Source organism: Mycteria americana, chromosome 15, assembly GCF_035582795.1.
Source record: "Mycteria americana isolate JAX WOST 10 ecotype Jacksonville Zoo and Gardens chromosome 15, USCA_MyAme_1.0, whole genome shotgun sequence".
NCBI classification, from domain to species: Eukaryota; Metazoa; Chordata; class Aves; order Ciconiiformes; family Ciconiidae; genus Mycteria; species Mycteria americana.
Genome location: NC_134379.1, coordinates 1,796,996 through 1,819,483, shown reverse-complemented (window position 1 = coordinate 1,819,483; position 22,488 = coordinate 1,796,996). Strand labels below are relative to the sequence as shown.

Sequence of the window (22,488 nt, the reverse complement as noted above, 5' to 3'; positions counted from 1 at the left end):
CACAAGGGGAAAGTGCAATTTTGAGCTTCTCTTTTCATCTCTATGGTGACAAAAAGCTCCGAGGAGGGAAATCAGGGTGCCTTCCACTCAAAAGGTTTCTCGTTTTCAATGACTGCCTTTCACAATATTTTAATTAAATCTCTGGTGGGGAAGCTTTAAAGAAAAAAATTTTTTTTGCAGATTGTGGGGCTCATTTACAACAACAGTTATAGTAAAAAGGGGGGAAAAGGTACTTCAAGCAGTTTTAACATAGAGGGATTCTCTGGTTGAAGACATAAGAATAAATCTACCAGCTGCAAAGTTTTACCAAACCAGCCTGTGGAGGGGCCAAGAAGTCTTTCAATAACAAAAACGTTCTGTTGCATGCAACATGTCTCTCAAATTTCAGCAGAGCTTGAAGAACCGCATGGAAAGCGCCCTTTCCCAAGGGGACCGAGCACAGGCCAGGCACGAGACAGGCATCGACGGTAGGGCAGATTCTGGAGAAGCCCCTTGGTTCCCCTGAAGCAGTAGCACCACTGCACCGCACTTGGCAAGTCAGAAGATACAGCAGCACATTGAGCTGATGGCGTTTGAAGACTGCAGTATAAAAGCAAGGTCATGGCATTTATCTCTGTTTTTAAAAATCTCAGTTCACTGCTACCAACAAAACACAGAGACACCCATAACCTCAAAGGAAGGGGCAAGTCCATTCCACAAACCTGTGCACACCACCACTGAAGGACAGCATGCAGAAAGTGCTTTCAGTCTTTCCCCACAAAACACATTTATCATCAGTATCTTCTCCCAGCAGGACATCCTATAGAAAGCAGTATGCCCACCGGCCCTAGGTTCAGACCCATCCCTTCTCCAACCACCCCACTCTCCACCCTGTCCCATGGTGCATAACCTCAGCCCACGTGAGCTGGGGACACTGGCACCAGCAGAGCCCCGTGCCCTCCTGCCATACCACCCGTGGAGATGGCAGGACTAGCACGGGCACTGCAACAGGCCAGCAGCCCTTCCTCGCTCCTGGCACCAAGGCGCGCGCCAGACACACCACCGCTGTTAGGAGCCCAGGCCACCGAGCAGGCGGTGCTCTCTTTGCAGAGCAGACCTGCAGCCCTGCCATGAGGAGCCTGCACTCAAAGCAAACGCAGGCGAGTGCTCCTCAGGTCTGGAGTAACAGCTTTCTGACACAGCCTCTGGAAAAGCCCATCTAATGTAAAAGGGATGGAACCACTGAAGAGGCACTAGAAAGTCTGGATAAAAATAACCGAACACATCCAGAAAATCAAAAGTGGTAGAACACAGGAAGATCAGCCTGGGAGACGGTGGTTCTGGAGGACAGCCCTAACAAAGGTCACTAAAAGCCTCACAGACCAAAATACTTTCTCTAGGATGCCCGTTTCAATGCAAGGCAGAAGCAGTTTAGCGTGCTAAAGAGGCACAGTGTAGAAAAACGGATGACTCTGCAATTAAAGCCTACAAACGGCGCCAAGAGATCCAAGTGTGTTAACGAACGTAAAGCTCTGGACAAAGCACTGTAACTCTCATCCAAGCTCTCTTGTATAATGTGGCAATAATACCACCTCTTCATCTAATATAATTGCTGAAAGAACATATTCATACTGCAAGGTATGGTGAACTCCTTAGAAAGCAGCTCTGTGACAGTGCAAAGTTTTCAAGTAAGACACAAACCAGGACAAGCATGGCGCTAATTATTTTTTTAAAGTTTAACAGTCTGCTGAAGTAAAAAGCAAAGTCTAACTAGACATGGGAAAAGAAATATTCTCACCCTCTTTTTAAAATAAAAATTTAGGTGCAGGGAGATGCAATGGCACAACAGCCTGTAACAGACCAGCCCAGAGCCCCTGAATCCCAGACCGGTGCCTTTGTCACCATGCTCAATAGAAAATACAAGTTATTTAGCCAGGCTGGCCACTTATCCAGCATTCCCGCTTGTTCGCTGGAAATTGCTATTCTAGGAGCTATCCAATCTTTAACGACTTCTGGACTAGTCTGCATCTGATTTCAGGGCAAAGGCCAAGTCAAGAGGGAGACCCCGCAAGGAACTCCTCCCTCCAGCTCTCAGTTCATTTTTACGGCCATCTCAAAGATGAAAACAAAATGTTTTAGTGCTCACAGGGGCTAAATATCTAGAGTTCTAAAATGAAGTACAACCTCCTTTCAAAGCCACTGATAGGCAAAAAGTATGTTCTTTAAAATAAAACACTGGGGCAGGGGTAGGAGTCATTCAGGACCAAAGGTTTCTTTTAAACTGACACAAACAGAACTGCCTATTTTTCATGTAAATTTTTTTTTTTTTAAATCATAATCACTGCTGCAAGTCCATCTACCCCTGTACGTAAAACCCTTTCCACATACATATTTTCCTGGGGGAAAAAAGGCTTATCCCCACAAAGGAGTATGAAATAAATTGCTTTACTGAAGGTTAATAATATCCTGTCGCCGTGGTAAAAGACTCAATTACAAAACCTTCAGAAGAGCTCCCAAGGAACTCATCTGCCTGCAGCGACAGAGGCTTAAATAGCCAAAATACACAGAAAGGCTAAGCACTTCCCAAAAGAGAGGAAAAGGGGAAAAAGATGGGGGGGTTAAGTAAAAAACCTGGAAATTGGACACTCAAGGTTATAAAAAAAACCCAAACACACACACACAACCACAATTCCTCTCTGCACACACAATTCTCTATAATCTCAGCAAGAATTATGGCCTAGGGAGACCAGCACTAATTTTAGTATCAGATTTATTATGCAGCAGGGAGCAGAAATCAGTCAGGCCCGTCTCTCACTCCTAATGGGCAGAACTAGATCACGCTCCGGGAAGGCTCTACTGAAGAATAGCTCAGGCCTGGTGAAAAACAAAGCCCCTGGGGCTCCCCGAAGCACAAACACACTGCGTTCTTAGAAGCCACAATAAAACACAATGATACTCCTCATTTCTACAGCGCTGTCTGCCAGAGGATCCCAAAGCATGTGAATTAAAGCTTCCAGCACACCTGGCAGAGGAGCCTGCAGCAGCAAGGGAGGACACCACGGTCTTCAGGGTATTCAGCTTGGGACCCAGAAGCCCAGGCTGCAATTTTTCCTCCTCTACAGATGCGCCATACAGGCAGGTCCTCTGCGTGCGGAAAGGCAGCACTGTTTCACGGGCAGAAGGCTGCTGAGTGTGTGCAGGGTGCTCAGAGCTACAGCAGCAGTGGCGACTGTAAAAGCAGCATTTCACAGCGATGGAAGCAGACAGAGAGGTTAAGCGCTGCTCAAAAACAAGCATGGAGCGCTGACTCCTGCCGGCTCCAGCTGCCTCCCACACGGCCTCCCCTTACCATGCAGACAGCAAAACTCTTCAGGCACGCAAGTTCACCAGCACACCTTCGTGCAATGAGCCCTGGGTTTCAGCACTGCTTTGTGCTGCTACATATCCACAAACACACGGAGCCTCCCCCAGAAATTAATCAAACCCTGGCAGGGAGCAGTTCTATATTCGTTCCTTCCCTTTCATGCCCCATACCACAGTAGCCGACTACAGGTTTTGAAGCATTAGTCAGATATCGGAGGGGCATGCTGCATTCAGTCTGTTCTTCTGGGCACTCACCCCTCCATCTTAAACATTTTATAGCTTACCCCTGCATCTGCTTGTGCCCCCCTCAGACTTTGAGCACCACTAGCATCATTCTTAAGATGTTTCAAATGCCCAGTGAAACCAGGCCTATTCTCAACAACTGTTTCTAATAAGCCAGTATTCGCTACAAAAGCCTTTTGCAGAGGGTTTTCATGACTGACTCATGCCTGTCTCCAATGATGCAACACTAAGGCAATCTTCGCACATAGCTTCGTCACCTTGTGGGGACTGTAGAAAATGCAGAGTTACTCACACAGCACTGACCGTGGCACAGCTGGGACATCAGCTTCTCAAACCCCGTGTCTCCTCTCTTCACCAACACCTGGAAACACACGGCACTGCGGGTGCAGCCCCAGCACCGTGTCGGGTTCAGAATAACCCTCTCCCAAGGCCCCAGAGATTCCCACTGTTTCAAGTATTGCAGAACACATGAGCAGCACTTCTGTTTTCCACATCCATAAAACAAGGGTGATGACAATCACTTACCTCATCTCCATATTATAAGAATAAGGGTCAGATTTAAACTAGTTTAAGTCATTTCAGCACGTAAGTCTTTTGTGAAAGTAGGATGCTGATGTCTCCAGGAACACAAGTCCCACAGACTTTCAACTACATTTTGAATAAAACTTCTCCAAGAACCAGTTTTTCATTGGCACCTCACTAAGATGAAGACCAGAAACTTTCAAACCACCACTATGTCATTTTGATTTCAAATAGAGGACAGGCAGGCACGCATCTCCAAAAACTGCATTGCCCACTTCTTTGTGTGTCTAGGCACTTTATTAGTATTCTGGTTTTGTTTTTAAAATGGCCTTGAGCGTATTAGGCAATTTAGGAGCTTTGCTTTGACCTGTTCTAACAGAAGTTAGTGGTTAACTCCTGCTAACTTGAATGAAAGCAAAGACAAACATCACTGAGAAATTCAGAAGAGTCCTCCAAAAACATACATTACATAGTTATGTAATGTATGTTTACAAACAAACAAACAAACATACATAGTTATGGTTTTTACCTGATCCTGATTCAGTACTAGAGTAAATAAAATCAAATTTAGAAGTTTTGGATTCCTCTGCATCTATTTTCCTCCTTCAAAATAGCTGTCTTTTTGCCTCCAAGTTTCAGAAAAAAAGGGAAAAAAGTACAACCACTTTCCTGTCCAACAACTGCCCTCCCTACCCAAAAATCATCAACAAAACAGCTACCTTCTTAAGGCCCAAACTCAGCCCTGAACTATTCACGTACTGTTTGCCAAGAGATCACAGGACTTCTGGCTCCCATCTCATTTCTTCCACCGACTACTTCCCCCCCCCCCCCGCCCTTAACCCTCAGCAGGTGACTGCAATGAAAATTACAGGACTTCAAAATTTACTTCAGGCAATGAGCACACCTGCCTGAAAAGCGTGAACAGCAAGGGGCAGAAAAGGCAGCAAGCAGAGCCTAGTAACACTGGCCTGGATCAAGTAAATTCAAACCATCTAAACCTGTGCCTATCTTGGGATTACTAACCTCAATGCAAAATGCCAGAGCTCTGCATATACTGCTCCTTCTACCACTCTGGCTGCCAAGCAGCAGGAAGTCTCTCACTCAACATTTCTTAGGACAGTGGAAACATAAAAGCCTCTTTACAAAATGGGCACCAGAGTATGGTTCAGGAATGCCACGTTAGATTTAGTCACTCAATCGTACCAGCAGTGCAAGCTCCCCTTCTGCAGAGCAGCACCACGTCATGTACGCATGAAGTGCCCAGCGAGTTCACCAAAATCTACCAGGTAGTTCATACGGAGGATTTCAGACCTTTAGGCCTGCCAAGCAGCAAGAAAAGAATCTTGCATACAACCACCAAATTACCTCTTCCTCCCTCTGCCTCTTTACACCCCAGAGCACATTTTCACCTGCATAACCAGCACCAATCATCAGGCCAAGCAATTCAGGACTTGCTCTCTGATCTCTGTTCCACCTCAAGAAGCACCTGGCAGCATCCATTTGTCTGCCTTGATCCAACGATCTCCAGTTCTCGGGAATGCAAGACAAACAGGTGCTGTTGTCCCTCTCTCAGCTGCAGGAAATTCAGAACATTTCAAGGCAACAAAGGGAGGCACCCTCCAAAGATGAAGGACTGCACCTGCCGAAGACCTCTAAGAGCATTAAGAAACAACAAAATTTCTTTTGACCACATCCATATAAGATGCTTACCCTGTCAATTCCCTTGCATTCCTTCAGCTGCAAGCTGGATGAAATAACATTATGTTTTCTGCAAGGATACTTGTCCTCTCCCACCTTTTTCTTTCCCCATCATTTTCAAATGAATTGACACTTTATTTTACTTTCCACATATTGCAAGAGATCAGGATTGCACAGCATCAGCTGAATAACGTTCTGCACACACTCTCATCAGCTTCATGTGTTCAGATGACAGTGATGGGGACTATAAAAGCATGAAGACAGATAATCACTGCTTATGTCTGCAATTATAGTTCCAATAAAGTTTCTTCATGGCTCTTTAGCATTAAAGCCTTCGGACTGGTAACTAAATTGCTTTAATTTTTTTTTTCTATTCTATATTTTGTTCTTTTCCTATTGCATACACATACTTGATTGAGAGAGAAATGCCCCTACTAAAATATCCACTGGAGATACAAAACAGAGGTCCAGCAATCTACACTGACATGTAGTAACTACAACAAAATCAAAGCCATGCTCACAAAACTTTGGGGGAATCATAACTGTGGAGGACTTTCAACTATAATTTTATTTGATCTGGAAGATTAATGACATAGAAGATGTGACCAGATGAAGGGGGGGGGGGGGGGGGGGGGGGATAAAAATCACACAAGATTATCACAACTCCCTCTTCATACATAAATTGCCAGGCACATTGCATGCATAATCTGCTGCTTTGATCACAGCACAGGATTAGGTGAGTCAGGAATTTAAAGCACAAAGGTACTGTGGCAGGAGACTCTCTCCAGGTGCTTTTCACCGCCATCCACCCACCCCTGGGATCCCAGGCCAGCTCGGGCAGGAAATCCCCGCTCAGCAGGCAGAGGGGGAACAGAGGCACGCAATTACAGCGCAGCCTGTCTCGGGTGCTGTGCTTCACAGGGGAAGCACGTCAGGACACACTCCTCATCTGCTAAGACAGAGGAACCACCGCAGCCATCCCTCCATGCTCCAACAGGGAGGAACGACAGGCCACACAGAGAGAAATGGGTACAGTCCTGCAGCACAAAGGAGAAAGCCAGCTTCCAGGAGCTGGACCACGGGGGCGGAGGAGCGTCCGGCATGGCTGAGCGCCCAGCTCTGCGGGGAAGAGAGGAGCCAACGCTTATCTGGAGGCAGAGGGACTCCAGGACACCTGCAGCTTAGCATGCTTCCTCCTCTCCTCTCGTTACTGAGGGCACCAGGATCGACCCTGCGTTGCAACGCGCCGCTGAGCCCATTTAAATCCACTGCCAGTCTCCTCCCTTGCCTCCCAGCGCTCAAGCGCTGCGCCCCAGCCCCCACACTAGTTTGTAACCACCATGTGACCGGCGTTAGCCATAATTCATACCACAAACTACCTTTCACATGCTGTGGCCTAGCGTCCTTATCTCGCTTCCCCCTCCCCGAAGCCTCGCCTCGCCACCACTGTTCGGAAACCTCAGCGTACGGCAGGAACCTCAGGACTCAGCAGTTACAACCTCCGCCACACACCAAAGCACTGGCACTCCAGTCAGGGCCTCCCTTATAAATTTTCCAATCAAAAGTCGTTAAAAAACAAAAAACCCTCAGTTTAACCCCTCAAAGACAAGTTGCATAAAGAGCCAGCAGTGTACGATACTGCTTCGCTTCACACACTTCCTTCCCAACATCCAGGGACCCTGCCAACATCTCTTTCAGGCAGAGGCAGCCGTTTACCATGTGGTACCAAACCTGGGTGTCAGGAAATGGCTGTGTTCTCTGCCACGCTAAGATACTTTGGATAATCCCCTGTTGCTCTTTTTTCCTCCCACCCTTGCCTCTCCAGGCTCAACGGCAGTACCAGGCCCATCGGGGCTTTATTTGGGTTCCCACACGCTACACCAAGAAAGACCAAACTCGGCCTGACTGCGACGCTGTGCTTCGTCAGTGGTCAAACCCAGCTAACAGTGGTCCTGGGACATTATCACCACAGGTTTTACAAGGGGCTTTTTCACCAAGTACTGTTTGAGCAGGGTAGAGTTCCAGTGTTAGGTGTGCTGCCTATTCAGCAGGTCACCCATCCAGGGCTGGAGTTAGAGAGTTGACCTACAGAAAGCAACTGGGGAGGAAGGCGAGCTGTCTAGTACAAATACATTAAAAAAAAAAAAAAACAAAAAAAAACCCAACAAACCACACCACACAAATACCTTATACTAGAGACTTTTTGAGGAGAGGGAGCGCCAACCACAAGAAGCTGACATCTTTCACCGTAGTTGGCTCAGCAGGGCTCGTTTGGGTCTCGCACGAGAGATCTCCCATCAGAGATCTCCCAGGGATCCTCAGGACGTGGCAGAGAGCGGCCTGACACCATCCAACACGATGGTCAGTAGCAGCCCCGCACCAAAAGGTAGGGCCATACCCCCACGTCCTCAGAAAATTCCTATCATATTTCACATCTCAGCATTAACTTCACATTTCTCTTCAATGTTTTCTGTTCCCTTCCACAATTCACTGAGCACACAGCACTGCTATAGGCTTTGTAGGTCTGCCAAATACAACACCAGAAGTAGGCGAATTTCACCAGCAAATGAACATCTTTATACTCATTTACAACACTTTGCAAACCTTTGGCAAAAGGATAAATGCTCTGTGGAGGTATCAGGCTCTGTGCACAGCTCAGGCTCAGAGCAGGGAATAGCACCGACACATCTCTGAACATAAATGATTGATAACATGGCCAAATGGAAAACTATACAGAAGTTTCCCTCTTTCAGTAAGCACTGCAGAAAAATCACTAGCAATGTCCCCTTCAGCAACACCTTTTTCTATCAGTGCAACAAACAGCAAACCCACTGCCAGTGCTGAGGGTTTGCAGCTGACAAGCTTTCACCACAAACCAAGCCTCCGACTTGAGCGATACCTCTCAGTCCGGTGGGATTTACAGATACTTGGGACAAATGCTCAGCTCCTCGCAACCTCTTCACACACCACACCAAATCACCCTTCGGGGAAGACTCCTGAACAATGTTTATTCAGCAATTGTTATAAAAAACTCTACTGACTCTCTATCTAGCAGGCATTCTGTTTCCACCAGCATTCAAGAAGCTGAAAGTCTTGCCGGCACTTTACAGTCCCTATTTTAAATAAATCACATTTTCAAAACACTTCTTCACCCTGTGCTCCTCTTTGATGCAAAACTGACCCACAGAACAACATAAAGATGAGCTCAGAGTCAAGGATACTAAAACACAAATTAAAACAGCACAGCGCAGGTTTGGGGACACTACAGAAGAATTTCGTATCCTCTGGGCAACACCAGCACTCCCAGCAACTCAGCCCTGAACCACAAGGACTGGAGCTGCACCAGGGCCCTGCCCACGTTCTCAGCCAAGGCGGCCTTGCTCCAGCCGTATCTCGTAGTTGTGTGGCACATACAGAGGAAAATAAAACCAACAGGACTTAACTTCAAACCCTGGGAACTACTTAATTCACTAGATATTAGTTTCTTTCCCCCACCCCACCATTTTCCCTCCCACCTGCCAGGCCACCTCATTACTGTCACTCTGCATCAGTTCTTGCTACAGTAGTTTTCTTGGACCTTTGCCCCTTCAGTCAGCTTGAAACCTCTTCCCTATTGTACATCAGAGTCAATGGGAAATTAATGCAAGTCTTTGCTGGGGGGAGGGAAGGGCAGAGGGAACGACGCTTTCTGCTGCTGTCAATACTTCTTTTCCTTCACCCTTCTACCCACATACACTTCACCAACATATTAAGAAGCCTTGTCTGCATTTAACTGTGCTTGCTGAGGTCTCTGGAACTGTTCCTCATGTGTAGAATTGCATAAGTCTTAGCAGGGTAGGGTCCTTATAATACAAAGGTCCTTATAATACAAAGTTCCCAAAGTACAATCTTAATACTTAATTTAAGCCTACTCGGTCACAATACACCCAGCTGCAGATGCCCGAGCACGAGGAATGACTGAGCAGGGGAGAACTTCCTCACATTCTTCAGATTTTCTCTGCACTCAAAAAATAAAGGAAATATTTTCAACAGGAGAGCAGCAAAATGCCAAAGTTTAGAAGTAACTTATTAATACCGCATGCTGATCTGACTACAGAGATTCACATTAACTTTCAAATTACTCAGCAAACCACAATTTCTACAGCAATAATATCTTAGAAACCTAAGCCACGTTGAACACTACTCACATAGTTTACAGAATTATTCCAGTGACTAAGGCAAATAGAATGTGTGATTGCAGGCCTAGAGACTAAATTAAGCTTAGACAATGATTTTTTTTTTTTTTTTTTTAAGTCTGATGCTACACTGACCTTGCAATCACTTTTTTGAGGAAACAGCAGATTAATATTTTCTTGTGAGTGAGATCCTCTGGTGGAGGGGGGAAAATGAAAGAGAGATGAAACTGGCGCTCTCTGAAAGAGAAGTGATGGGACTGACCATATACAAAGTACCGTCAAATACACAAAGTAATCTTCTAATCTTTTTCTGCTACAGGCTCCACAGTTCAACAAAGCATTTAATAATGTGCTTTTAGTCCATCCTGATTCAGCAAAGCACTCACATGCTTATGCCAACTTAAGTATATGCTTAAGTGCTTTCGCACAATAGGGACAGAGAAGATTCAGGCCCTGCAGATGAACCATTTTCTGAAACAAGCCATTTTTTCCTAAGATGACTGGTTCTATTTACAGCTTCTCCTCCCTTTATAGCATGACCCAAAACGTGTTTAAAGAGAACATTAAAATACAATTGAAAAGTCAAATAACTATTAGGAACAGCAAAGACATCTACGTATGGCTTAATGAAATAGAGGAGTTGTTCTTTTTTGCTTCTCAGCGTAACGTACACCTTGATCTACACACACCACATTACCCTGTTTCAATACTCTCCTCTAAAAATAAGTTACAAGTTCCCTTAATGCTTTGGATTTCACAACATTTATGAGACTATCACCAGAGTCAACAGGCTAAAAAAAGAATCCATTAGCATTAACTGGCCTGTCACTGGCAGTGACAAATAAATGAATTTGATGGTTTTAGATCAGTCATTAGTAGACCTACCCCCGGGCTGATAAAGGCTCAGCACTTTGCAGACGAGATGTACTCAATCTGGAAGCAGAGAGGAGCACACAAGGGTGTTAGCGTGCTGCTCTTCTTCCATTTCCCTGACCTCCCTCATTTCGGACCCTTTCCTGGCATATCCAAGCACCAAGGGCTTAGCGCAGAAAAGTTACCTGGTAAACATTATTAAAAATAATCCAACAATACAGAAAAGCACAGGGAATGTAGGAAAAAAAAATCCCAAGTTACATGATGTTCAATTTTATCTTTTAGTTAGCAGTAAGTCAAAGGGAAGGAAAGTACATTAGGACTATTCTTAACATGAAAGACGTCCTCAGGCAATGATAATGAAAATACATACCTTTTACACCAGTACAAGTCTGTGGGGATTAAGGACAATGTGAGCAATCTACCTGAGTGGTTGGGGAGAAGAAATAAACGTTCACATCTCCAAAAACAACAAAATCACAAAAATCCAGCTCAGCTCTTGCTTCTGACAAAACTGACTGCACTCCACAGAACGCCTTGCACAGCCACTTTTTCCTCTGGCTGCTAGCATCCAAGAACAGAGATCATGCTCTGCCTCGAAGAGATCGCAGAGAGCAAGAATCTGAGCCCAAGAATAATGGGTTTCAAAACCCTGATCCTCTACTACCTGAGAAGACCTGGCTTGATTAGCCAAGACACAGACTCATCAACTTTTCCATCTGATCATCCAATGCCAGAGGGAGACAAATTCTAGGAGCAGCTTACCCTGGACAACAGATCTATGTCAAGATTGGTTGAACAAGATACCTGAACACTGGCCGTCAACCACAAAAAGAAATCCCTCGTATCCTCTGGTAAGGACTTCATATTACTTTATATGCAGAAGACACAGCAATATTATTAAAGTACACATCTATGCCCAATGCCAAGAGCAGGAAATACTTCCTCTCTTACTCCATCCAGACCTGCAGGGGAATTTTAAAAGGGGAAAAAAAAAAAAAGAAAAAAATAAAAAAACATAGGGAAAAGGCCTGACCTTGCTGGTCTTTACAGCCTGGTGGGGAAGGAAGGGTGGCGGGAAAGGAAGAATCCTGAGTTCTGCTAGTGTGTTCAGTTCACATTCTTTTGAAAAAGACTTCAAAGTCTACCCAATACTTAAAATAAGACGGGAAGCAGTGGGACTAACCTGGAGGAGTTTACAGGCAGAAGCAGGGGAGGAAACAAACAACAGAACTCTTGATTTTCAAGGTCCATCATTCGCTTTGGAATAAAATCTCTGCTACTCTGGCTCACGCTTATCAGGCGGCCGAGGGATGCAGACACCCCACCCACAGTTAACTTAATTGGAATCAGACATCCAAATCCACTGGTTAGCTTTAAAAAAAAATATCCCAGGTTAGCCTGGGTGTTATTCCAAAAGGGCATGCCCTCCATTTGCTGCTCTGGAATAGCCAGCTTCACGTGGGTTTAACCAGGGGTGACTCAAATGAAAGGAGAGTTGTTGACACTCTGTTTTTCGCCAGAGGAGGAACAGATGTGCACAACTGCACCTCTGAAAGTCCATGTGCCTGGCCAGACAGGAAACCAGCTAGTCCACAGACAAGGTACACACAGTTTGCAGATACACTGACTGGAGCACAGAGATGCCAGAACCAGTTATCGGTCCACCACTGTCCTCTGTTAGAATAAAATATGTCTAATGAAAACAGGTATTCAGCATCACCATCTGACTATCAAACCGAATAAAGACCTTTTGCTATTTTGTGACCAAATGGTCATCAGAATATTGTACCCAGCCCACGTAGATTAAATCCCAAATTAAAATACGCAATCTTGACAACAACCACCTCTACTCTGGGTCACCAGCAGACAGGACGCTGGACGTCCAGCACCCAGCACACAGCCCACGCCACCAAGCTACACGAGCAGCTCCAGTAGCTAGCAGCAGTAGTCGGCTTGCCCTTTTTATTTAACAGCTGCTGAAGAGGATGCATAGAGACTATAGTCAGCAGGTCACACACACAATGCTAACGAATGCCGCCAAATGGTACTACAAGTAGTTCCAGCTTGTTGGCTTGCCGGAGCAATTCCAAACCATACACATTATGCCCCTGTAGTAAGTGCCAGGAAGAACAGGCACCTCGGTCCCATCCTGGAGGAACCTGAGCACAAAATACAACTCAGTGGGTAGCCTCACTAACTGTAAACTCTAACTGAAGTTTTATCTGCCTCTGTTTCATATGTGGCTTTGCATGACAAAGCATCCAAATTTCTATACCAGTAAGTCACATGAAGATATTTTCAGGGCCAAGGAGCTTCTTCAGGGACTGAGGCTGCTGTCCTTTTGCTCTTCAGGTTTGTTTTGTTTTTCAAATAAATCCCTAAAGGGGGGGGGGGGGGGGGGGGGGTGAGGGTGGAAATTGCTTACATTTGAAAATATCTAATGAACGTGCTAAATTTGATAAGGCTCCTCCAACCTAATATAGCAGGTAACGTCAGAACTGACAGGCTATGTATATTAAAAAGTCAAATTATTGTAGTCTTCAATACTCAAAAGGGGGTACAAAACTACTACCCCCTGTCTCTGCTGCTTTTTAAGGAATTTTAAGTCAGCAGAGTTATAAATTATCAACCGTTACAGAACGCCTTCCAGCACTTAGAAGCAAGACAGATTTTTACGAAGGAACAGCAGCCGTGAGAAAGCATACGTATATTCTTTTCATCTCGCTGTTAGCCATATACAAGAACCTCAACAAGTTAAACCCCTGCAGCAAATTTTCTAAAACAATGGCTTCAAGTCGTCGTGGACTTCACAAGGAGAGCTGGATTACACATCATGGCGTAATCCACTGGAGGCAATCACCAAGGATTTTCTGCAAGGGTCATTCTAAAAAAAAAATCAGGGAAGAATGCTCTGCTGTTACAACCTGCCACTTCTTGCTCAGTAACCAATTTGCATCACCAGAGAGGTGTCAAATCATGGAGATGCAGTTAAAAAAGCCCAAAAGAAAGCATTTTACTGGGCTACGGTTTGAAAGGGAAGACTAGCCAATTAAAGTGAATCAGAAGGGGGGAAGGAATGAGCACAAATTATTGTGCGCGCACAAATAAGTGAGCGTGACCCCGCAGACCACAGCGAGCATGTGATCCGGCAAAAGGAGGTGAATGCAGCCCGAGAACCAGCACAGCCACTGAAGAGTTAATCGTGCCGAGGCAGGTCAAAAGGGCTCCCGAAGGAAGGGGATGGATGGAGGGAAGTGCTGCCAGAAGGTCTGCCTGCACAAGAAGGGCGAACGCCCTCAGCCTTGCTTCCACCTCAGCACCCAGTCACCGTCAGGGTGGAAAGCCAGCAAGACCACTGAAAAAAGCCCAACCTCCATTCTGCTAAACACACCAGGAAGGAAGAGTACTCGGGGGGGGGGGGGGGGAAGAAAAAAAAAATTCTCCCTCGAACCTAGAGAGAGACAGAGACATTTCATTAAATGCCATTAATCTCCACAGACCCAAGCATTAGCTAGTTAATTAGACTAAAGTACAGTCACATTTTAACGCTGAGCATTCGGTATTCAACTGGGATAAATGAACAACTAAAGTCCAAAACCTTAATTCAGTATCTAATTAAAAAACAGAAAACAAAAAAAATCCAGATTATGAAATTCAGTCCAGAATAATATGTCATAATTGATGTAAAAATCTGTTCTTTATTGCATCTGATTTTCTCCAACTTCCTGATAAGGCTCCTTTCAATCTGAAGATTTTTTCCAAGTGCCCTGTAGAAATCCCAACACTTCAGAAAGGACAAGTGTGAAAAAAGCAGAAACAGACACTGCTGATCTCTCCAGAGAGGGCCAGTTCCTGCTAAGAGTGGAATCCAGCATACGTTCCAGGATTTGCCCCACACTTGAAAGATGTCTGTCACCAAAAAAAAAAAACCAAACCAAAACCTACGTGGAGAAAAACAAAATCCCCTTTGTAAAAATGACCTGATTTTGCATTCTTTAACACAAAAATTTAACTCGCTAATACCCTCGGCATAAGACATGCCCTGTTTTTTTTAATTGTTATAGAAGAAATCACATGGGACAGCTTAACAGCTCTATTGTAAGCGTTATAAACTTTTACAAATAACACTGTAGAAACAGATAACTGGTAATTGAAGACAGTTTAAAATGTAAATAAGCCTTTAAAAGGTATTGGGAAGGGAGAATGGAACATCAGTCACAGTGCAAGATCATCTTCATACTTTAATTATGAAACCTTTCAAAATTCTGATAACTTTAAACTGTATCTTAAAGACAGCATTAATCCAACAACATAATCCAGAAGCCACAAACCCTATGAACTATAAACTATTTGCTTAGCGCAGAAGTAAGCCAGGCACGCCATTATTCACTAATTAGTTATTAGATATGTCCTATGGAGAAAAGAACCTCTAAATATTTGACTACATTAGTTTGGTTTAAAATTCTGCAAGTAGGCTGTTGGGTTTTGTTCCCCCTTTTTTTTTTTTCTTTTAAAGAAATCACTAGCACCTCTCCTGCTATATGCCTACGGTTTTTAAATTACACATCTTTTTTCCTAGATGCATGTTTTGTACAATATTTAACATCATGGTTCCACACGCTATTAACCTGCTTGCTTTCAGGAGGAGCTATATGCAATAAAATTGTTAGGTTGAACTTGCTCAGGTAGTCTCCTGCCACCAACTTTAAACCACTTTTCCTTATTGACTTGCATCCACAACTTTGCAGCCTTGTCTTTCCATTTTTTAACAGAATACTGAAGTAACCCAAGATGATTAGAGTGTATACAAGTGGCACACACCAGCTAAATTAAGTTCTTCCAACAGACTCTCAAAAACAAATAAAAAAAGAAAAAAGTCAATTACAAGTTTTCTTTCAGCCTCTGACTTTCCAAATTCAAATACAACTGACTGCACATTTGGATTTGAAACTGATCTGTTGTTTTTGTTAGGCACAGCCTAAAGAGCAACAACCACTTCTATTCCATAAGCAACTCCTCCAGAAGAAATGGCACCCAGCGATATTTCAGAACAAGCATGCAGACGGAAGTTCCTCTGCACGTGGCTACAGCGTCTTTGTCCCAACGTGGAAGCTGGCCGCACTATAGCAAGAGTGCCCTGGAAGAAGAAGGTCACTTCTCCAGCCAGCCTGATCAGCTAAGAGACTTAAAGCTCATTGTTTCACTGTTCTTGCAAAAGAATACCCTGTGGCCTGAAGAGTTCAGAGCTTCATCAGAAACTTGCTATCCAATGCTTATTAGTCTCCAAACACATCTCTGAAGTTATACAAAAGAAAATTTGCAAACAATGAAGGCAGAGATATATTCCCATCCATCACAACCACAGAACTGAAAGCTCAGCTCAAAACAAGCCTGAAGTCTGCACTTAATCCAAATGCTCTTCATAAACATCATACAAAACATATTGTGTAAAATAGCATAACAAACGCAAGTAATGCAGCAACAATCTCCCGCTAGAACTAGAGAAGTCTCTGCTTTACAGCCAGCCGCAACTGACCGGGACTCTGCAAGGAGACAGTTAAACCGGAGACACGTAATATCGCACAAAGCAGCTCTCCTGTAGTTTCACAGCCATACGCTGATACCCTTAAGACGCCATGCACTCCGGCTTTAAAAGCTTTCATTGCCAATTCCCTGTTTGAAACCTGAACTGCCTGGCAACAATGATTCTCTGTGTGCCTAAAATCCTATTATCGATCCTCCTACTTACCTTAGGCTGTGCTCGTCGGGGAAATGCAACTTTGGGGTCAATCTGAGGAAAAAGAAAGGGGAAATCAACAAGATAGCTTTTGTTGTCAATTTATATACTTTTTTTTTAATCATTGAATTATTAATCCCTCATTTCTCAGGCTTATAATTCAGCACATTGGGTCATCTACAACTACTCAAACTGATGGATGACAGGCTGGGTTAGTCTGGGGTTTTTTTGGCAGGGGGAGGGAGATGGGAAGAAAGGAAGAAAACATCTCTTCTGTACACCTCCTACATCATCTTCTGGGCAACAATCTCTACTGGTGCTCAGGGAGCTCTTTATTAGTCTCTGGGTGCTGCCTCTACAACCAAAGCTGCACGTTAAGCGTTATCTGCATACTCCAGAGGTTGCACAGAAAGACGGCCAGCATTCCTGATCAAGATCTTAACCTGTTGTGTTTGACACCTGCACCTTCCTTCAGTTGGGTTTTGGGTTATTTTGTTTTTCTTTTATTTTTCTCCTTTGTCTTGTCAACTGACTAGCAACACCACACAAAAAAGAAAGGCAAAACACAAAGTCAAATTATTTACATTTCAGTTATTAAAACTAAAACATTAGAAGGACTACAAGATCATCCTTCATAAAAATATGCCAAACTGATCTGGTTTGCTCACCCTCAAAGAACATATGTGAGCAATGAAAGACTACAAAGGGGCATTTATGGGAAGGGGGGGAAGAGGGGAGAGCAAGACACAAACGAAACATACAAGCATTTTAAACCAGAAGAAACCAAGTTCTTAAAAAAGATTTTCCATGAAGGAGTTACCTGAAGTGTTCGTGAATGAAGCACGCCACCACAGTGACAAAAAGGAAGAAAAAAGTATCTTTGTTTTACCCCGTGCTCCCTTGTTTTAAGATGCAGCATTGACTCTCATTGCGCTGCATAAATTAGAAAGCGTGTCCACTCTGCAATTCCAAAATGCTAATTCTGCAATTTTAAAAACAACTTCCACATAGGTCATCTTTAAAAAGCGACTCTTCTCTACCATTTAAAAATCACTTAAAAACAAAAAGACACCACCGTAGATGCATGGCTGGATGTAAATAAAAATCATACCTTTTAAACAACTGCCCATCTTAAACTGTCATCTTCAAAAATGATTGCAATAAAATGTCTACGTGCTGCTGATTTCACCTCTGTTTTTTAGCAGCACCTGCATGCAGACACGTTGTAAATAAAGAGGTTGGAAAAGGATTTTTTAAAGGACTAAATCCTACCTTAACTGTGCAACTTGTGACAGCTTTCAGTGTCATCTTTGACTACATAACAAACTGATGAAACTAATCCTGATCGTGTTAAGGCATATTTGGAAGTAGAGGCTTTCTTTAATAGTTTGGGTTTGGTTTTTGTTGGGTTTTTTCCTCCTCAAGCTAACCCTGATTAGAAAAAGGAGATGTTTCCATTTGGTATCGTTATTCCTCCGGTGATAAATATTCCTGTCACTGACAAAAAACCACGGGCCTCTCCTAAAAAGCAGTTTTACTCAATTAATTTGTCAAAATTGGAAATAGCACAAACATTTGATGTGCAACTGATAAACTGATTTGTCTACCTCAGATACGAATGTAGTATCTTTTTTAGGACATACCTGAGAAATGAGCGATTACATGCCACTTTATTGTTCAAAAAGCATAAAAAGTAAAATTCTTTATCTAGAAAGCTAACCTTTTCATAGAGATTAACATTATCTACAAATATATTCAGCACTGACTAGGCATTTGTCTACTGGGGAAATACAACAGGTACGGATTTTCCACAGCGATACCCAAAGGTGGAGGCAAATATGCACGTTTCTACATTTGCTTCAAAAGGGAAAGTTATCTCAACAAAGAACACCAGTCCCACCAGAAGGACATCACTGCAAAGTCCCCCTGGCAAGAAGTTGGAAGAGCCATTAAACTCTAAAGCAACACATTCATTTTTGAAGGTCAGTTCAAAGAGCATGGAGTTCTTTGCACCACAGCGACAGCCGTTCTTAAATAACTGAATTTTCCTTCACAAAACCTTTTGGATAAACGCCATCAGCGTTTGAAGATGAACACTAGCAATCAACATGGCAAATCCATACCTTTTGCATATCCCTGGCAACTATTTAAACAACAACAACAAAAAAAAAAACTTCTACCAAAAAAAAATTAGTTAGTTAGGTACAATTCTACTTACTGTATCTACAAGTCCTCTAGGAAATGACTATAATACTATTTCTGATATGAATGGCCATTACCTAAACAAAGCTTTTAACGTAACTGTAAACAAGAGCGCCGTTTCCATGCCAATACCCAACCGATCTGCCTCCTGTGCTGAACGTTGAAACAGAGTCAAATGCTATGTTATACTAAAGAACAGTTACTGTAACACGTCTACAAATAAACGGCTGAAAGGGAACCTGGCTAGTTTTATGTTTTACTTTTAAGCTGCATTACTGATTCTAAGGTCAATTTCTTGTTTAGATTGATTCAGTCATTATCACACAATCGAGACTGAGGCAAATTTGTCCTGGTCAAGCTTTTCACCCCTCCCCCAGAGAAGAGCAAATTAATACATTGCAGGGACTACACTGTGATACAGGAAAAAAGCTGGGGGAGGACCTAATTATAGTCAGAAATATGACAGGGTGTCCTCCCGTGATTTATTTTTTTAAACCCTCGTTCAAGATACTGTTTGCCTTTGTTGTTCTTATCTAAATTTATCTTTAAAAACACATAGAGAATATAGCTGTACATGAAAAGTCTGGTGAGTTTAATCTCGGGAACACAGTTGAATCAGTTATCTTACCATATCTGATTAAAGCTAAAATCAAATTATTAAGGCATGTGAAAGCATGGGCTACGTGTTCAGACAAGCCCCGCAGAATTTGTAGGTCGAATTAAAACACTAGATTCCACCTGCTTCTATGAGAGCTTTGGGCTTTTTGTTTTCATATAAATTACATTTTTAAAAAATCATACACTCATGTTGCTCCCTGCTTATTCTATTCTTCATTTAACCATAATCTCATACACACAGGCACACACAAGATGTTCCAGCACTGAGACAGGATTCCTCCTAACACCATGCTCATGTTAAAATAAAACCTTTAAGATCCAGAATACACACTATAAAAGACAGTTACGGCAACGAACACATTCAATACGTTCAGCAGAAGCTCTCTGCCAGACAGTTAAACCGATACGATCCTTCCCTTCCCAAAACACGACCCTCTTCAGAGCGATCGACCAAAGCAATAATGACCTCTACCAGTGTCCTTCCCCCCTCCCCTTCCAGGTTTGCTGAGGCTTAAAATTGCAACAAAGTAAGAGGCACCAAAACTTCATCCTTTTGCATGGCCTTGATCGCAGGGAGAAAAACAGGGCCTAAAGCTCCACACGCTTGATACCTTTTGTTTGACCCAATACTGAAAACGCCGTATCAGGTCAAGGGCCAATCTTACATGTGGGGTGTTTTTTTTTTTTAAAAAAAAAAAAAAAAGGCAAATGTAACATTTATTTAAAAAATAGATCAGCTGAATCTCACGAGCATTTTCCTTATGTTATCCACTGGAGACTGAGCGTAGCAAAAAGCTCTGGAGAAACAACAACAAATTAGGACTTGTGCTTCTCTACCACAGCTACTCTCGAGCTCTCATACAGCTTTCCATAAATTAATGCGTACGTTTCGTAAGGGCCCTGACATCACAGGTGAGGGGGACCTCTCCAAAAAATGACTTTGGGAAATGACACCAAAAGCAGCTTTTACGATTTGACAGTAAGTCACTCCCACCATGAAACGTGCGCACCAATAAATAAATAATCAATCAAAAGAAGTAGAAAGTTCCCTGCAGAAAGCATTCTGCAGCGGAACACCAAAAAAAGTTGGATTTTACTCTACAATTTTTTCAGTGTCACCGCTCAATAAAATACAAGGCTGGGGGAGGAGCCATCGGTCGGTATGGGTAAATTCGGATTTAAAAAAAGAAAGTTACCGCTTTTCTTAAGTCAAAGGCAGACTCTAGAAAAAAAGGAAAGAGACAACCATGCAAAGTCCCGGTTCAATGACAGCTTGACACCGCCCCGCAAAAAACCGGCCCAAGTCGCAGCCACGGCCGAGCGCAGGGCGAGGGCACGGTCCCTGGAACGTCGCCTGTCACCGCCGTGCCACCGCAGCAGACGAAGGGCAGCCGGGCAGCCCCACGCACGACCTACCGTCTTGGAGTCCAGCTCGTGGTGGGGCTGAGCCAGGACTTTGTCTACACTCGCCGGATCCGCGAACGTAACGAACCCGAAGCCTCTGCGAGAGACAAAGAGCGAGGGAACGGGGGGGGGGGGGGGGGGGTGTGATGAGAACTAGAGACAAGGAGAGAAGTCATAAAAATAAATCGCTGTTTCCTCCCCCCTCCCCTTCCCCAAAGCCTCCGGTTCCGAGGGATGGAGGAGGGCGGGCAGCCCCGGCCCGGCCACCCCTGCACCTCTCCGCCTCCGCCGGCCGCTTTGTTTCCTCCTCCCGGCTGGAGGGATGCGGCGCAGGGAGCGCGGAGAAACCTCCCGAAGAGCCCCACCGGCCACGCGTGGGGTGCGATGGGACGGGACGGGATGGCGGGGGGTGTGGGGCCGGGGGGGTCCACCCGCCCCGGCGGCAACTCGCGAAGTTTGTCAACCCGACTCGGGTGGGCGGCGGTTTTACCTGGAGCGCTTGGTGGTGGGGTCCCGCATGACCATACACTCTCTAATTTCTCCGAATTTGCTAAAATAGTCTCTAAGGCTGTCTGCGGAGAGAGAGAGAAGCAGAGAGGCAGAGGAGGGAAAGGGGGGGGGGGGGGGGCAGGCCCCGGCGCGGCGGGACGCGGCCCACGCGGGGCGGGACGCGTGGGGGGGGGGGGGGGACGACCGCGACGGGGAGGGGTGGGGGGGCGGCGGTCCTTACCTGGTGAGGTTTGCCAGCTGAGGCCGCCGATGAACATCTTGCTGGAGGGAGAGAAGAGAGCGGAGTTGAACGCCGGTGCGGGATCGGCCATTTTGACGGGGCACCTCACGGCGGCGCGGAGGGGCGCGGAGCGGAGCGGCGGGGAGCGGGGCGGGGGGGGCCGGCCGACCGGCCGGCCCCCCCCGCCCCGCTCCCCGCCGCTCCGCTCCGCGCCCCGCCGCCCGCCGACTTACCCGGGGTCGTGCTGCGCCTCGCCGGGGCTCCCCGAGGTAGCCTGGCTCCCGTCCGCCTCCATGGCCGCGCGGAGCCCGCAGCGATCCGCGCCGCGCCGAGCGAGAGCCCCTGAGAGGACCCCCCCCGCCCGCCCAACCCGCCCCCCCCGGCCCGGCTCCGGCTCGGTTCGCTCCGGTTGCTTTTCCCCTTCCCTTCCCCCCTCCTCCTCCCTCCGCTACCGGAGGATCTCACTGGAGAGGCGCTGGGGAAGCAGCCAGATCCGTCACACGTGGGATCGGCTTAGCTCAGCGCCGCGCCGCGCCGTCCCTCCCTCCCCCCGCCACCATCCTCTCCTCTCCTCCCTCCATCCCGCGCCGCCGCGCCGCCTCTCCCCCCCACCCCCCCGCCCCCCGCTTCCCTCCCTCCCTCCCGCCCCCGCGCCACGGGGCGGGGCCCGCCGCCGTCGCGTGGCCCTGCCGCGACGTCACCGCCGCGCGCGCGCCGCCGCCGCCCGCCCGCCCGCCCGGCGCGCGGCCCCCGCGGCAGCGAGCGCCCAGGGGCGAGCAGCGCCGAGCACCCCCGCGCGTGCGGCAGCCGGTATCGGCGGGAGCCGCCGGCTGATAACACGCCGCTCCGATAACGGCCTCGCTAGGCACCGCAGGCCTGCTCGGGGCGCCCGCGCGTGTCCGTGGGCAAAGCAGACCCCCGAGGGGGGGGGGGGGGGCGGG

The 22,488-nt window shown here is 45.9% G+C and overlaps 1 protein-coding gene across 13 annotated transcripts in view; it reads right to left on the bottom strand.

Annotated features, from left to right (window-relative positions):
* MSI2 (musashi RNA binding protein 2) overlaps positions 1-22,086 on the bottom strand; it is a 264,564-nt gene extending 242,478 nt beyond the window's left edge. For 9 of the 13 annotated variants that reach the window (XM_075518397.1, XM_075518400.1, XM_075518399.1 and 6 more), the window contains exons 1-5: positions 21,781-21,928; positions 21,548-21,588; positions 21,308-21,389; positions 20,830-20,914; positions 16,606-16,647 (exon numbers count right to left, since the gene is read on the bottom strand). In XM_075518397.1, the coding sequence (XP_075374512.1) occupies positions 16,606-16,647; positions 20,830-20,914; positions 21,308-21,389; positions 21,548-21,588; positions 21,781-21,842 (312 nt within the window). In that variant the 5' untranslated portion in view covers positions 21,843-21,928. Of the gene's footprint in view, positions 1-3,513; positions 3,724-16,605; positions 16,648-20,829; positions 20,915-21,307; positions 21,390-21,547; positions 21,589-21,780; positions 21,929-21,999 lie in introns of those variants that run through there. The other 4 variants (XM_075518401.1, XM_075518402.1, XM_075518398.1 and 1 more) reach the window with 4 other exon arrangements.
* Positions 22,087-22,488: the final 402 nt, after the last annotated feature.